At 45.4% G+C, this 17,424-nt stretch overlaps 1 protein-coding gene across 1 annotated transcript; it reads right to left on the reverse strand.

The window, feature by feature from the left end:
• Nucleotides 1–2,021: 2,021 nt before the first annotated feature.
• Nucleotides 2,022–10,283, reverse strand: NRSN1 (neurensin 1). The gene is made up of 3 exons (XM_065629232.1): nucleotides 10,099–10,283; nucleotides 4,608–4,805; nucleotides 2,022–3,573 (listed from the first exon to the last, which is right to left on the reverse strand). Exons 2-3 carry the CDS (start codon nucleotides 4,794–4,796, stop codon nucleotides 3,175–3,177), a joined length of 588 nt encoding a protein of 195 aa, XP_065485304.1. The 5' UTR covers nucleotides 4,797–4,805; nucleotides 10,099–10,283; the 3' UTR covers nucleotides 2,022–3,174.
• Between the last annotated feature and the right edge of the window lie 7,141 nt (nucleotides 10,284–17,424).

Genomic DNA, 17,424 nt, shown 5'->3' on the forward strand with positions numbered 1-17,424 from the left:
GCTAAAAGAGAGGCTAGAAATAAGGTGAGCATGAAGAAACCGAAAGAAGCCACTTGAGTGGATGGGTCAGAGGGTTGGAAAAAGAAAAGCTTGGCTGCTCAAGCCATATTTTATTTGCACTAGGGAATCTGTTAATGTGCCAGGAGGGTGGTCCCAGAGTGAAGCCTGCTCTGCAATTTGGTGGGGATGGGAAAAGGGAAAAAGATGTATGTTAGGCAAAAGATATGCGCAGGGACAGATTGCCCTCAGCCTCGCCAGGAACTGCCCAGAGTGCCTTGCTGCCCCTCACTGCTTCCCAGCAAGAGACTGTGTCACAGGCATTTTCCATGGGAACAGCAAAAAGCACATCTCCACCACTGCTTTGCTGATGCTTCAGTTCCTGCACCAAAGGATGACGGTGTTAAAACATTACAAGGAAATGGATCTTGAAAATGTTTCACACCTTAAAACTTTCCAGCATGTGGCTTCTTAATAGTAACAGAATAATTTTCTGCTCAGTATTTTCACAAAAGCCATGTGCAGCACTGATTCTCTGCTGTGAGGGATTGCAGCCTCCGGAGTTCTTAATTCTGGAAAAGCTCTTAAGCAACTGAAACAAGGGTTTAATGAGGTGGAATGTGTGTGGCAACATTAGCCACCACAGCATTACCAGCTTTGCTGCTGCTGAATCCCAAATGCATTTCCTATCCCAGGGAGCTTCAGCAAGATCCTGGAGGCTTTTTCTTTCTCCCTGACACCTGGGTAATGCCATGCATGACTCACTCTCTCTGTCAAAAGCATGTTCAGTTCCGCAAGAGTGATGCGCAGTGGGACCAAACGCCCAGTGCCTGGATCAGCTCAATTCATTATGTGCTGGGTCAGTTGTCCTCTGGGCAAATATTCAGCAACACTCGCACGTGCGTATCTACACGTCGGCTGTGTTTTCAGGAGAACCGTATACCCATACAGCTACTTCAGGTAAACAAGCCTAAGCTATGCTTTCTTTTCCAGCTGAATTTTCAGTCAAGCATCTAGTACAGCATTAATGAAAGGTAGGTGGAGAGAAGAGACTTAGTAATAGCTACAGGAGCTCTCACTCCCATCTCCTTCAGTGAACTTCACTGTAAAACTTAAAATGTCACATTTCTTCCATGGACAATTTTTAATTAAAAACTCCCCACTGAAAAGGTCAGGACAGCTTGACTCTCTGCCGCCCACGCACCAATAGCCAGACAGCAGTGAAAGCTAATGGCAGTAAACAAAGCTCCTCCCAGCCTGCAAAGAAGGCGCCGAGGACTCTCTTCACCTGGAGTAACTAATGAAGGCCAGTGGTGACAGCCTGTCCCCAGACCCCAGTCCTGCTGTGTGCCTTGTAACCGCTGCCCCTCACCCCCGTTCTGGCTAGCTTTCTTTACAAATAATACCCAGCTCCTCACCTTACCAGTCTTCTCATGTTTTCCTCCTTAACACTACTTCATCTGCTTCTCCCTCCAGATCACAATCTTATTTTTAAGCATCGGGTCCAATGTGTTTTGCCTTTCTAATATATGGGTGCCAGTGAATTGTCAGATGCACCAAAACCTACTCCATTTCGCTCTCTGTAACTGCGTGCATCTTTTCAGTGCTAATGTTCAGACACTGGAATCGCATTGCTAAGCTGGGCACTTTCTTTGCAGAAGAAAATTTTACTTCTGATGCTGTTGTCAGCCACGATAATTATTGCAGATTCAGCTGAAACTTCCAAACACATATGTTCTGGATTATTTAAGTTGTGGAAATATGAACCGACTCACAGACCACAAAATGTTTTATCAGCAAGGGAACAGCACAGTTCCTACCATGTACTGTCATTAGTGTGCTGGAATCTTTTTGATTCAGCACCAAAGTGACTTCCTCACCTATGAAAGCTGAAAACACAGACTGCATTAAGAGACCAGTGAGTTTCAACTGCTAATTTCTCCTTTCAAACCAAAATATTAAATTTACAGAGAAGCCTGTTTGACTAGAAAGAGACTTTTCACAAAATCCATGGTTGGCTCACGCCTAGAATTTTATTCAATCCATTCAAAAAAATAGACAGAACTATAAGGTGTCACATATTGTCAGAGAGTACAAATGTCACATCTTTCTTTACACATTTTAATTTAAATCCATAGATGAAGACAGTGAAATAATTGCCCTGGGTGGGAAAATAATTAAGGGTTTACATGAAAGGACACGTCTTCAGGTAAGCATTTACACAAATGTATCTGGTTAAGCATAACTCTTTCTATCCTCTATAAAAATATAAACAGCATTTCAAAATGTCTTTAGGTAAATATATTAAGGTCATCTAACATGGTACTGACAGAATATGGGGCCTGGGCATGTCAAACTACATTTAGTAATTCATACCTAGCCAAAACTAAAACATTTTGTATGAGCTACAAACATAATACAATATAATGAAAGAAACAATATCAAACCAAAGTCGATACCCAAGTATGAAGCTCCTCCTACCATATGAATTCTTTTATTTTGTATTTTTTGTTAACATGGCAATGACCAAGACAAAAGTGGCAGTTTTGCACAAGTTAATTGTAACTCAGGATCAAGGATAACTTCCTTTTCCCAGAAAGTAACATCGCTGGGAAGTGACATGTGCCAGGATCAAATTAAGGGCACTCACTGTCACGGATGTTTTACCTGTGCAGTATTACTTTGATACAGACTATAGCATGTGACAGGAGGACAAGTGCAAATTACAAGGGCAGAATCTTGGCTTCCCAGACAGCAGAACCAGGCAGTAAAAGACTAAACAGTACTTTAAAGGCAAGAAGAAAATTAAACAAAAAGCCAACTCATCTAAACTTTAAGTAGTGGGATGTAGGCTGCTCCTGGTAGAGCTGTCATAAATGCACCCTATGTTTTCCAGGGATGCAATCTGATAAGCTAAACACCTAATCATCATTGCAAGGACTTACTGGTTCACCACAGATTAAAATGTTCAAATACACTGAATATGTTGGTCACAGGTCTAATCACATAATTTCCCTTTTCCCAATCCTAAATTTGTATTGGAGCAGGTTCCCCATCAGCTGTGTGTTTGTATAGCACAGCACTTGATGTTGTAATTGACTAGCACATATGCCAACGACAGCTGGTATTTTCCAGTTAAAGTGATCTACAAGTGAGAAACAAAACCTGAGGAAAGGGTCAGGTTTCAGATAAAGGTTGGACATTTTGAACTTTGGACAAAGTGACAGGTATCTTTGATTCTCCCGGTGCTGGCGCTTTTGTGACTGGGTTTGCATGGGATTTTATATCAGCTATTCTCTCTTTAAATCTTTGCTGCAGGTACTTTTCCTCTTTGGAATAACTTTTAGCAAAAGCAGACATCAGCAGACACGCTGCCACGGTGGACCCTCCAACACAAAACAAGATTGCTCCTACCAGTTTGCATATATCAAGGGACCCATTAAACCGAATGGCACGGGTATCCACCACAACAAAATCATCTTTCCCGAGAGCTTCGATTTTTGGTGGCACAAGAAAACCCACTACAAGAACCGTTAAACCTATCAGCATAAAAGCCGTCCCAGAGATGAGTCCGACCTGGAAAACAAACAAAGAAACAAACAAAAAACCAATTAATATGCCTTTCCAGTTTTTAGTTGGTAAGATGTCCTAGGAGGCATTTAGCTTTCACAGTGTCTTGCAGGTACAGTTCTCTTTTCTAGGGGAAGGCTGGTATTTTTTCTTTTAGATCATATGTGGCCTCACTAGAACTAGAATATACGGAGAAACTGTCTTCTTACAACTCATATAATTCAGTATTGACATTTCTGGAAACAACGGAATATGTAGCTATACGTCTAAATAGCATTTCATGTCCAAAGGCTCCATCACAGAGAGGAACACAGGATAACCCCACTGCTGTGTGACTTATTATCCCTTTAACTTTAGGTGGTGGTTAACCCCACCAATTCAGTCCCTGCTGATAGTCTGTGTCATATTCACCACTTGCTTTTACTCCATGAAATGTCATCCTTTTGCAGGGATTAGAAGCAAGTTGCTGTTGCTGTGAACAGATCACAGAACATTTCTAGCACATTTCAAGTATAAGAGCAAATTTTGGCTCACACAGAATGGCCCTACCATCAAAGCAGAGGGGTTGGATTAGGTGGTCTCACAGGCCCCTTCCAACCTCTGGTGTTCTCCAGTTCTGTCAAGTTCACTGACCTTAATGGAGATGGTGTGGTTTTCTTGATCCGTAGGTCACACAGTCTCAGAGTTACTCCCATTAGCCTACCAATCCTATTCCCAATAATCTGGCAGGACTATTGTAGGTGCAGAGAAGAGGTAAACTACACTTTCAAGCTATGGGTGGGGTTTCCTGGACAAGACTTTGATGGTTGAGTGACATGGCTCCTTGCGACAGAGAAACTAAAGGATCCAGAAACCCCAAGACTCCCTTGGAAGCTCATGTATCTTGGTAAAAGCACCCTGCTTTCAGGCAGATGGTTATTCAGTCATCTCAGGGAAAACTGAGTAACAGGTCTTCCTGGATGAACACCTAAACCCATTAGTTATATGGGAAAGTCCTGAAACGGGAGTTACGCTTTCCAGTAAACAGCAACGGGCAGTACCTTCCAGAATGCAGAGCTCCACCTGCTAGGCGATCTCTGGATCTGAAAATCATCCTCATACTCCCAAATTGAAGCTGTGCAGTCCTCATAAAACTGATGCAGGTAGGACCGAACTCCGTAGCGTTGGTACCCTCCCTCGGTGCTGCCCTGTGTGTGCTTGGACCCGCAGATGTCAGCATAGGAGCTCATCCTTCCTACCTGCAATGAGAGGTTTCGCGCAAAGTGGATTGTTATTGACGTGGCAGGAGAGCAAAGCTGGCTACAAACTCTCTGGATGACATGAAGAAAAGTAGCCTAGGAGAGACCTTTCCTTCACTTTTTTCCAAACCAAGAGATGACCCTGGTAGAGTTGCACGCGGTGACTCAGCTCAAGGGAACCCAAGGCACCCTGCATCTTGGCGCAGCACAGCCTAAAGGTGCTGCAGGGAACATTCCCTCCCGTACGCAGGCTGCTTGCTCCCCATCTTTCACACTAGCATACTACTGTGGTTCTATGGAGATTGAAAAAAAGCAGAATATATCAGGTAACAAAAGCCAGCATCCCTCAAGGGCTCATGTTGCCTCCCATGCAGACTCTGCTTCTATCAGTTAACCAGAGTTTGCAACCTTAGGAACTTTCCAAACAGCTGGGTAACATTTTTATGTTTTTGCCCAAACTTTTCAGCTGTAAACCTAAGCACAGATACAACATTCATAGCCACGAGAAGCAGAGGCAAAGTAAGCCCTAGACAGATTGAAACTGTAGATATATGGATAATTAAAAATTAAGAAGACTGAATACCATAACAGCACCAATCTGCTCACTGAAGAGAGTGAAACGGAAATACCAAACTTCTGGCAAACCACTGCTCCCGTGGAGAAGTCAATAACTAGGCTCCTGCTGCCGTTAATTAAATCGGAATGTTGACTGCTATGAAAACTACCGACAATGTTCCCTATTCTTTCCACTTCATGGAAGTTCCCCTAGCACACAAAATTTGTATTTAACTGTGCAGGTTCCAGGCCTGACCTTGCTTGCACAAGTGCAATGCTACTGAATTCATTAAAGTAATACCAGCCACTAAAAAAACTTGAGCAACAGGTCAATGCTACTTAAGCTGACTGACTTCTTTTTAAAGAAGTTCAAAAAGTCCTAGTCCAAAGGGAACTGTTAATCAGTACTTGCATCTGAATGTCACAGCTCAATTTATATCAGATTCAAGCAGTTCATCTGATTGCCATGGCAATTTTACTTTGAGGGAAGAAAGTAAGGAAGTTTTGACATCCTCATGGCAGCTAGGACCTCCCAATTTTGCAGCCCTTTGCCCTTCAGGAATGGGTGATCTTTCTGGGTAGAAAATAACTGAGCATGCAAGAAAAACAAATACTGCTGGATTTAAATTAAGTAAAAGCCAGAAGTATTGATGGGGAATGGCAACAGCCTGAATGAACCTCATGGCTGGCTCCGAAATCACCACTGGTATGATAGTGATCTTACAGCTTTTTTGAATCTGGTTCCATTCTTGGCTCAAGGATAGACGGGATTTTGCTTTTGCCTCTTTATAAAGACCAATAATCTTGGGTTTTATTTATTTTGTCTATTTAATATGTATTTAGTTTGGGATTTCATGATCTCAACATCTTATAGTTGCAAGTCTCTCTCTTGCAACTCGTGATGAGGCTTCAAGGCCCTCAAAGAAGCCAGAACAGGGTGGCAGAGGAGGCCTGCACAATGCAGGGGTCCCCAACAAGGGCCAAAGCTCCCTCCAGGAGGGAGGAGAACAGTGCTGGCAGCTGAGCTTTGCAGAGCTGCAGGGGTAGTGCCAGGTGCAGCCTCTGGCAGTAGCCCCTGCTTTGAACCAGAGCTGCCTTTGCATTCCCTGCAGGCTTCCCTTTTCCACTTCAGCCACTGTAAAGTGTTAGGAAATCAAATAAATGTTCTCCTACTCCGTGGAGGGGTTTGCTCTCTGCTGGTGGTACAGCATGGGTGCCCTCGGGGGTGTGCTCAACATGTGGGCCTTCCCAGGAAGGCAGTGAAACAGGCAGGTGGACAGAGACCTTGAGACAGCAGGAACCTCCTGGGCAGCACCAGCTGCTCACCAGGTGAGCAGGGAGAGCCTGGCACCTGGGCCACCCTGTGTCAAGTTGTTATGTTGCTAATACTCATGTTTCCCACAACAGTTACCATATTGAGATAAAATTAGTTTGTTATGCTCTTTTACAATGCTATCAGCTTTTGAATGCTATTACTTTTTGAGGTACAAAAAAAAAAATGTTGTATGGCTATAAGTATACAGTCTGAACTTTTGTGGGGAAATGCTGAAAGTTATTCTACTTTTGGAGTCTGTCTGTTGTTTTGCAGAAGAGCTCTTTTTGTTACCCTTGGGAGTCTCCACTTCCGCTGCTTATTCCCTTATGAGCCTGAAAAGAGAGGGAAAGAAGTCCTCTTATCTCACTGCCACCATTTCTTCAATAGCTACCTGTCATCTTCCACAGGACAAGCACTGAAGAGTTCTCATAAAAACACCCATAAAAATACCATAGGGTGAAAGGGCAGGATGAAGCAATGGTGCAATTCACCACAGCTGCCCCAGCTCCTACACTCGGGGTCACACAGCCTGGACCTCCATGATAAAAACAGTTTACATTCATATCCCTCAACATGTCTTTTGGTTATGAGTAAGCAAGCACTCCATCTCCCCCATGGGCACGAGAAGAAAGAAGCCAACCAAAGGTCTGCAGAGACGCCTACTAGGTCTAATCTAGGTGTACCTGCTTTAGCAGGTAGGTTGGACTAGATGATCTCCAGAGGTCCCTTCCAACCTCATCCATTCTGTGATTCTGTGACATGTTCCCTCAGGTCCTTACTTAGATCTTTACTCTCGCACCAACCTTATCTCCATAAAGAAATTATGCTAAACTCCTTGCCAACTTAAATCTTTCAGGCAAGCATATTTAGCATCACATAATGAGCAAAAGGGAGCTATTTTCCCCACGTGTCACTCCATAAGGTCAACGCGGGGAAGGACCAGACCTAACATGACCAGATAACGTGGCCTGCCAAAGCTCACTTGCATTATTCCAGCTGCCCCTAGGAGACAATTTTAGAGCTGCTTTGGTTTCTCCAGGATTCAGAAAGCAGGTTGAGCACATTGCTGTGTCTGAACCAGCAACTGTAGTTCACTGCAACTAAGAAAACTCAATGTAACGTGACAGAAATCTGTATAAACACTATCTTGCCTTCACTGTCTGTAGGTTTAGTCGAGAGAGAAAGGAGGGTATGGTGTTTCTAACAGCTTCATGAAGAATTGCCTAGAACCACCACACAGCCTGAAATCACTTATATTACAAATAGATTATATTTCTTTAGCAATCTAAAATTTTGATAGTTTTGGTCAGGAGTATGAGCAAAATGATAAATAAGAGCTTGGGAGGCAGAATGCAAAACAAAATAATGATCTTTTGCTTGAAAGAGTTTTGATAGCATCAAGTAGTATGACCTTTTAAAACAGAAGGGGAAAAAAAAAAGACTGTCAGCATCATTAATTCTTTTCAAGCACTGCATATTATTAGTACTACTGAACATTCTTTATGCTCAGACTCTTCCACTTATCATAAGTAATCTCCTATCTTTTGCAAAATATCTTGTCCCTTAGAGAGAAGGCTTCCCAGCCCTACATGACTCATTGAAGCAGCTTGGTAATTTGGCCTAAGGTGGTCTCTTTTCTCAGCTCCAATGTAAACATAATGTTGTTCCTGCTACTTACAGATGGGGCAGAGGAACCAGAACCGTTAAGAGCATAGTGGGAGAAAACAGTTCTCCATAAACAAGAAGGACACACATGTTCCACCTTCAATTTACATTGAATGAATAAATACTGCAATAGCTATGACCTCTTGAGTGTTGACGAGGTTTTGCATGTCTCACTTCCACGGCTGAGAAACCACATGCTGCAACGTTGGGAAACTTTTGCTAAAAAGAGAGTCACTGTTACCCAAATCTGTATTATGTGCAAGCGTAGGACATGCATTCAGGCTGCAGGAAGTGGTTTAATCATTAAAAGTTTTTCAGTGCCTAAACCTGAGGTGCCTAGGAACACGTGGGATGTATGATCACAGCTTCAGAGCACACCACTGCGTAGTAGCAATCCATCCCCTAGCAACTTTTGTTTCCATGGCAAAAGCTGTCCTGTTTACTTTGAGCTTCACTATTCTCCACTGATCTGGGGAGATGTGACTGGACTGGTGAACAGGCAGACAAAAAGATGACCATGCTCCAAGAAAAATTACCCCATAAATTTGCCAACTACTTTGCTTTCTTGTTGAAGGGTTGAACACTTTAAAAATAATGTAAGGAACTGGCATCTGAAAGGCAGGATAAAGCAAATAAGTATGCACCATTACTCCGTGACACCACACAGCCACCAAATGTAAGGCACAAATGCCAATGGGTTCACTCAGGTTAAGTCCCTCTCTCCAGATTTACACACTTTGACCCTTCTGTTCAGAGGACCACGTTCCCTTTCTTTACCTAGAGGAGGCGAGACCCTGTGAAGCACAAATACTGGAATAAATAATTGGTCTCCGACAGCGATCTCCAAAATGACCTTTCTGATGCCTCGACTACGTGTCATACCTCTGCCCAGCACTTTTCCAGGCCAGAGGTTGGGTCAAGGGGCCCCTGGCCTGGCCCAGTCCACCCAAGTCTACGCGAGCCCTCACACGGCCCTGGCTGCTGCACACGGGGTTGGGGGAGTGGGGCCGGCAGCTGCCACCGTCCCCCGAGGACGCCTGGGGTGCCCAGTTGCTTCTGGGGGAAACTCCAGGTCTCGGGGGAGCGAGCAGGGCCTCCTCCTACGCGGGGGGACCAGGCCCCGCGGGGTCACAGGCCGGGGCCTCCTGTCCCGGGGCGGCGGCGGCCCCGGTCGCTTCCCAGCCCCCAGGTCGCGGCCCCTCGGGCCAATGGCCGCACAGGCCGGAGCGGGATCCCCCCGCCGGCCGGGCACGACACACTCGCGATCGCCCGTTCCCCCGGGCGAAGCGGACGAACTCCGCAGCGCCCGCACCTCGGCGGACATCCCGGCCCGCCCAGCAGACCGCCGGCGGCCCGGCCTCCCCGAGGGCGGACGAGCGTACGGCCCGGCCCGGCCCCCGCGCACCCTGCCCCGGCCCCCGCGCACCCTGCCCCGGCCCCGCAGCGCCCGGCCGCGGCGCCCCCTAGCGCAGCGCGGCGGTGCAGCCCCTTCCCGCCGGCGGCGGGGCAGCACGGCCCCCGCCCGCCCCGGGAGGGCCGCAACCCCCAGCCCCACGGCCGGGGGGCGAAGCCCGCGACCCCCGCTGTACCGCTCTCCCCGCGCCGGGCGGCCGGTGCCCCAGCGCCACCTCCCCAGCGGGAAGCTCCGCGCCGTACGCCCCCCGTGAGAGCGCCGACGGCCACGGGAGCCTCCCCCGCCCGCCGCCCCCACCGAACTGCCGAGCCCAAGTTTGCTGGGAGCGGCGGCTCCGGGGTTACCTGTCCCTCCTGCCGCTCCCCTCGACCGGCTGAGCAACCGCGGCGGCGCTAGCTGCGGCTCTCCCGCCCCGGTCCCATCTCCGCTCTGCGCCGCGCCGGCCCCAGACACCACGTATTATGTACGGCCCGGAGCGCCGCTCGCTCCCGCTCCGTGCCTGCGCACTGAGCCGCCGCCGGGCGCCGAGGGGCGCTGGGCCGCGCTCGGCCCGCCGCCCCCGCCCGGAGGTGGCGGCTCGGGCGGAGGCTGGGGGCAGTCCCCGGGCCGGACAGGCCTGCAGGGGCACCGCGCCCCTGCCCAGGTGCCCAGCAAGGTCACCGCGGTGTCCTCCCTGGGTGGCGGGAGCAGGAGGGGCCTTGGGGCAGGACTAATGGCCAGCCCAGCCCTCCACCCTTTTAATCAGCACTGAAACGTGGTGAGGCTGAATGCTCCGTTAATTTATATACCTGAGTGGACAGAATCATGATAAGTGATACATGAGCTATGAAGAATAAGACACGGAGATTTGGGGTTTCGGGAAATAAATTGGTCATCAGGAGACCCAGCTGGACTTCTAAGAGAAACAGAGTGAGGCTGAGGGCAAAGCATTCATAGAATCACACAATCATAGAATAGTTTTGGTTGGAAAGGACCTTCAAAGGTCATCTAGTCCAACCCCCCTGCCATGAGCAGGGACATCTTCAACCAGATCAGGTTGCTCAGAGCCCCGTCCAGCCTGGCCTTGAATGTTGCCACGGATGGGGCATCTACCACCTCTCTGGGCAACCTGTGCCAGTGTTTTACCACCCTCATTGTAAAAATCTCTATCTAGTCTAAATCTCCCCTCTTTTAATTTAAAACCCCTTGTCTTATCACAACAGACCTTGCTAAAAAGTCTGTCCCCATCTTTCTTAATAGACCACTTGGAAGTACTGAAAGGCCGCAACAAGGTCTCCCCAGAGCCTTCTCTTCTCCAGGCTGAACAACCCCACCTCTCCCAGCCTGTCATTGATGTCTTGAGTCTGCCCTAATACCAACAGGTTCATTGTTCAGTGGGAAAGGATTTCAAGTAAGCAAGTTTGGAGAATTAAGGAAGCTAGTGAGGGAAGAGTTAGTATAACAAGGCATTAAGAGCTGGGGATGCTAAAAGGTATCCCACGAAGAGGCGATGTGCAGTTCCTCTGAGAAAATAATGAGAATGTAAAGGGCAAGAATGCTGAAGAGTCATTTTAATGCCCTGTACTGAAATACACACAAAAATAGAGTACTGCTGCATGCAGAAAAAATGAAGGTGCATTAAAGCAAAATGGGGTAGCATTAGCCAAAGGAAAACCTAGGTGTTTTTAATGTGCTTAAATTGATATAGTATATGAAGAAGGTGAGATTAATGGTGGTTTAATTAATAGCAATGCCCAAGCTCCTTTGAAAAAACCCTGCATCTGATGACAACAGTAAATTTGGGCAATTGGAAACTAGAAATCATTAAAAAAGCTATTAAAAAGAGCAAGTAAGGGACTACATTTGGAGGAAGAAATGCTGGTTTCAAAGGATTTCATCCTGTCCTTCCAAAGCTGTTAAGCCTTTCTTGTTTCAAGTAATGAGTGATGCCAGAAGTGGTTCTCCTGACGTGAGCAGAGCTACTTCCACAGCGGTGTGCTATTCAGTGAGTAGCACTGGCATACCCCAGCCCAAGGCAACTAACAAGGCAATAAACTGACAATTATTTGTGAAAAACCAGGAAAATACAGTGAAGTGATAAATGACTGAAAAGCAAGATGGAGTATCAGTCTTTAAAGAGATTTCCTGATTGATTGTCCTGTAAGACTAACACCAGATTTACATGTAGTATCACAGTTAGGATTGAATGCTGCTTTATCCCAGATCGGGAAGATGTTTTCTATAAAAAAAGCAATTAAAATACATGAGCTGTCTTCTCTCTACTCACAAAGCTAGCTTCCTTTGATTAGTTACCTACTGACAAAGGGAATAAATAAAAGGAATATGAAATACCTGTGTTGGCCCGGTATGGTTTTGTTTGTTGACACAGAATTGATATGCTCAGCGAACCAAGACAAATTAGTATTGTAGCAATGGGGACATTTGCAGTAATGCTAAAAGTTATCTGTAAACTCCAAATTAACAACCTGGAAGGTTGATAATCTCAGAAATGGCTTTCAGTGCAGTTTTAGTGCATTAGAAAAACTGTAAACTCAGTCTGAGATCAGAGCTGTTCTTGAAGTACAGCTGAGCTTGGTTATGAGGGGTGTTGAACAGAAGAACGTAAATGTCTTGTTTGACCTTGAAATTGGTAACATCAATGCAAAGATATTTTAGAATACCGGGACCTGTAGGTCATGATGTGACTCATGATGTGATCTGCTGTTATATTAAGGGATTTCCAGATTTTACTTTTTCCTCAGTTCTCAGCTTTAATGAAATTTAGATTGTGTTTATGCTGAAGGCTTCAGCTGGGAGTGTCATGGAGAGCAAGCATAGTATTGTACCTCAAGCCATAAATGTTCTTGATTTTTTTTCCTTTGTGGAGAGGGAACCCAAGCCTAGTGCTTTCCTTATCTTCCACCTGCTGTGCTAAAGGTTTGTGATAGACAGTAGTGAGCAACCATGTATTGTCATATATTGTCAAGAACTTCTGAAGGTGGTGGTGTTGGTTGCCATAGATTTTACAGGCTTCTCTCTTGCTGAGAGGTGAAGTGATTATATCAGCCAGCTTACTTAGCTTCAGGGAGCCTGTGCTGAATAGGAAGAATTACAGCTTTTAGAAAACACATTTCTCTTGTAGCAAAATGCAGCAATTGGTATGAGACTCATGTTCATGAGCTGCAGATGTCTGTCCCTTTTTGCTTAATGGTGATGGCAAGCTTCCAAAGGCTCTTTTTTTTTGTTTTGTTATGTTTTGTTTTGTTTTGTTTCATGTGTTGCAGAAAGCTGTGGCCTGAATAGTTCTGTGGTAATGACATTATTGACACGGCTGTCTGTCCTTTCTTTCCTAGTGCCTGGCTCACCACCTGGAGAGCAAGGTCCATAACATTCCCACTATCCTGGAAAACCTTCTGTTGACTTGGAACCACAAAGAGCAGCTTGGGCATCTAAAGGTGATCCCACCCATCTTCTACACTTTAAAGGGCAGCAAGATAGAGGTGGAAGAGCTCCTTCCACTGCAGAAGTGGCTGAAGGGGGCCACAAGGAGTAGGAGCTAGTAGCTGTCATCTGCCCTGCCTCTGGCTTTGAGTCTCCTCCAGAAACTGTCACTGCCATTCAGGCGGACATTCTAAGTGGACAGAAATAGTGGAGAGGAATGGGGCAAAAAGGCAGAGGTCAGTTCAGGTCTGTAGTGCTTTCCTGGTGCTCTTTGTGCTGCCACTGTGGCAGTTCAAAATGACTAGAGGAGTCTGTGAGGGGGAAGGTGGCAGTTTCTCGTCCCTTCCCTTGGGACTTTCAGAGCAGACGCTTCTCTTACGATGCCTGCTATCCACACTATTTTCTGACAGCAGAACCTGGAGGAGAAATCCATGGCTGTCACAAGTGCGGATTCAACGTGCTAGCTTAAAAGATGTGAATACCTTTGCAAACACATTGGGTTCTTGCCTGCCTTTCTCCTGCCTGAAATGAGAATGATGTCTTCTTCCAGCTACTTTTGGAGAGATATCTGGTGAGACAGGCCGGTTCTGAGGGAGGCAGCTGTTGCTATTTGCTCTGCATACTGGCTTGAATCAAGTAGCCAGAGAGGGTATATTTTTGTTTTTCAAAACTTCTGATGCAGAAGGTGGCTTATGAATGGAAGGAGTACTTTTTTCAGATTCTAGGCAGACACTGCCAGCTGCTCCATTCCTGTTTCATCCAAGGTGATTTTCCTGTTGGTATTGTCTAGAAATCTGTGCTTGGCTACTTGTTTTTGAAATATTGTTATATTTCCCAGTGCTTTCTTCAGAACATTCTAGCTAGCAAAAATGATTGTGATAATTTATCATAATCTGCCATCACCATTTTTGTATATACATTTGTCCTTGTCCCCTGAGCCAGAAACAGAGAATATACTTCCTTCACAGTCAAAATCATGAATCTACATGCTTTTTTTCTTTCTTACCCTGAAAATATATGTGGTAGGAATTGTTATTTCACTTTTTCATCCTTGCTGGTCCTGGTGAATTTGAATATTATGATACAAGGGAATATTTGGGATCTATCTAATCCAAAACACATAGACAAGTGATTGAAAATGTGGCAACGACAGGGAGTTCGTATGAAGGAGTAAACATTTGCCTGTGAGGGGATGCCGGAAAAAGGGGGTTAGGAAGGAAGAATTGGAAGTATTGTGGTGACCCATCTTCACCCAGAGACTGTCTCCGTTCATCACATTTGTGTTTCCAGACTTTAATAAGAAAATTCCTTGCTCTTACACCAGGTTGTCTCCAAAAGACCTTTGCAGACACAGTGTGTCTGCAGGAGTTAAAGGCAAAAAGCCTTAATTTATATCCAAATGAAACGGCAAAATGTCAAAACCACCATTTTCTAGAAGTGTCAAGCACTGGACAGCAAAAGTGTGCAGCAGTGAGTATTTTATTTGCAGCAGCTACTACTACCGCTAGACGGCTGTGTTGTTTTAAAATACATTGCCTGTGAAGATCAGTGCCTAGGAGCTTGGGTTAATCTATAAAATTTGGTTTCTCAAGGGAAGCATAATTCAAAGTCAAGGGCAGGCGGGGGGAAACGATTCAGAATCAGTCTAAGAAATTCAGTTTTCTTGAGAGGAGACATGGTATAAGGTACATTCGAGTGCTGAGCACCCCCATCAAGAGCGGAGTTCCCAGAGTGTTGAGCTCCCGGTGGGACAGACAGCCAGGGACGAGGTTCCAGGTGTGCTGAGCTGTGGCTGCCACGTGCATGAGTTACTGTGCCCGAGTGGCTTAGGCCAAGTCAGATGAATTTCTCTCTCTGCTGTGTTCCTGCCTTCTGCACCTGTGAGGGAAAGTGTGTGAACCAAAGCATCTTTCGGTAACTCTTGCATGCCTGTGCTTTCTGTTCCCATGTGTGAGGGTGCTAGAGATGCTGCACATGCCACGTGCCAAGTTCTTTGGTGTTTTGGTGCCTGCATGAAAATGGGAGCATCTGAAAACTTGACCTCAACCAATGATTGCTGAAGGTCATGAGGGCAACATTAATAGCTGCTCTCAAAATGCCCTAGAGTCTTAACATTTTGTCTGGCTGATCACTATCCCAGAAATCATTATACTGCTTCCTGTCAGCTTTTGATAAACTGGATGGCTTTTATGATGTAGTCATTGTAAATTTATAATGCAATTACACTGTGATTGGTCTCTCATATACCTTTATGTGTAATCCAAATGTTAACGACACAGCAGAGTGCAGGTAGTACACAAATACAGTGTAATCAATGTTAATGGAGTTTTAAAAGGCATATTTTGATTATAAGGCCGAAGGTGGGAAGGACAACACCATGATGTTGTTATTGCCCATGTATACTGGCAGTGTCTGCGAATGGCGGTTATCAGACGGGAACCATGTTGTCTGGAGGATGCTCTACAAACATCTGTGCAGAAGCATCTTCTGTTTCAGAGAGTTACTTGTTTTTGTTGTCTAAAGCAGTGTAAACACACTGTATTTGTAATGTAATTAGCCACTACATCAAGTGCCAGTTGCCAGGCTGTCTTGATTGTCTGTTAATCCATATTTCTTGTTCAGAAAACACTGCTGAATTTTAGTGATGAAAGCGTCTCTCCAAATAATTGCTTCCCTGAGAGCAGTGAGAAGGATTAGGTGAATGCTGTCTCAGCTTTTGCAGCCAACTGCATATTTACTGTCAAAAGAACTCGTATCCAACTGCAACCCAAAGACAGTGTCGGTGTTACTACAAGGCTCTCTGGAACTTTTAACCTCTATTTGGAAGGAAAAACCCCAAACTGAGGAGAGCATGCATTAATTGTTCACATGATTTGTAGATGTTACGACAAAATAAATGTGTCAAATCTGTCCAACTTGTTTGAACAGAGACACAAGGGAAATGTTATATTCTTTTTAACCAGTCCAGTAAATTGCTGTTCTGCCTTTGACCCTGAGGCACTTTCGGAGGCCATGGCACCAGTGGGATTACAGGCAGGTACTCTCAAGAGAGCGGAACACAGTCTATTATTTTGGAACTAAAAAATAATTGAAGTTCTGTGGTGACATTGTCCACCTTAATTAATTGATGATGTTCCAAAGTAAATAGGCAACAATCATAGGCAGCCCAGTCCCACTCTTGTGGACACCAGAGAATGAGAAGAGTAACCGTGTGCTTCCTGATGCATAAACCAGCAAGGTTCCAATGTGAATACCATGCTTTTGACGTTATCCTTGGACTTGCATGGGGGACATTTAAAATATTGCTGCCTTTGTGAAGATGTCACAAAGACGAATAGATTGATGTAGATATTCTGCTTGTGCCTATAGTGTTTTTAAACCCTTTTGATTTCTATAACTGTATTTCGCTGGGAGTGTGGTGCTCTCCGCTTGGTAGAGCTAACTCAGCAGAGGACCTTTTCTAGAGTTGTTTCTGCATTGCCGCCAAAAAGATTTCATTGGTTTTTGTTGCTCCCCATGGGTGAATTACCTGCACTTGACTACTGTTGTTTCGCTTACAAAGAGAGTGTAATAATCATTCTTTATCTGAACAGAGTAGAATAACAGTTGTGTGCAGACTTCTTGAGGAAATAGCACATGTTCCCTAATAAAATCTGTTTCACTGTCTCCTTCCTGCTGTTTGCTTGCTCCGTGTAATATGCTGTTATCTGCTGGCCGCCTAAGGGTTGAAAGTGGAGTAATTCCTTTGAAGTCAGGGGTCAGTTATGAGTACTGGGCAGTCCTGTGTCCCTCTAGCCACCTGTGTCTGATGGTGGCCAGTTGTGAGTGCATGTGGAAGGATTATAAAAACAGGGCAATTGCATGAGGTTCTCTAAGCTTCCAGCTTCTGACAGCCTGCAGCTTAGGGACATAGAGACTAGAGGGAGTCATAGCCACCTCTTTGTGTTTAACAGCCATTAATGAACCTTCCCGAGTGAAATTAGGAGCCTTGCTGCTTTTTGGATCCACTTTTGCTTTTGGCAACAGCTGCAATGGGTTATGGTCTTAATTCACTGTGAAAGGGAATCTCATTCCAGGTATCTCTGCAGAATGAATTTTTCACTGGGAAGTCACTGGTTACTTCTGCATCCTTGTTTAATAACATGCTCAGGACAACTGCTTGCTCCAGGTGTTTTGTGCAGCAAAGATTGAAGATTAAGGCCCAGATCTTTAAATCTGCTCTGGGATCTACTTATTCAGGGATCTCATTG

The sequence above is a fragment of the Caloenas nicobarica genome, chromosome 2, assembly GCF_036013445.1.
Source record: "Caloenas nicobarica isolate bCalNic1 chromosome 2, bCalNic1.hap1, whole genome shotgun sequence".
NCBI classification, from domain to species: Eukaryota; Metazoa; Chordata; class Aves; order Columbiformes; family Columbidae; genus Caloenas; species Caloenas nicobarica.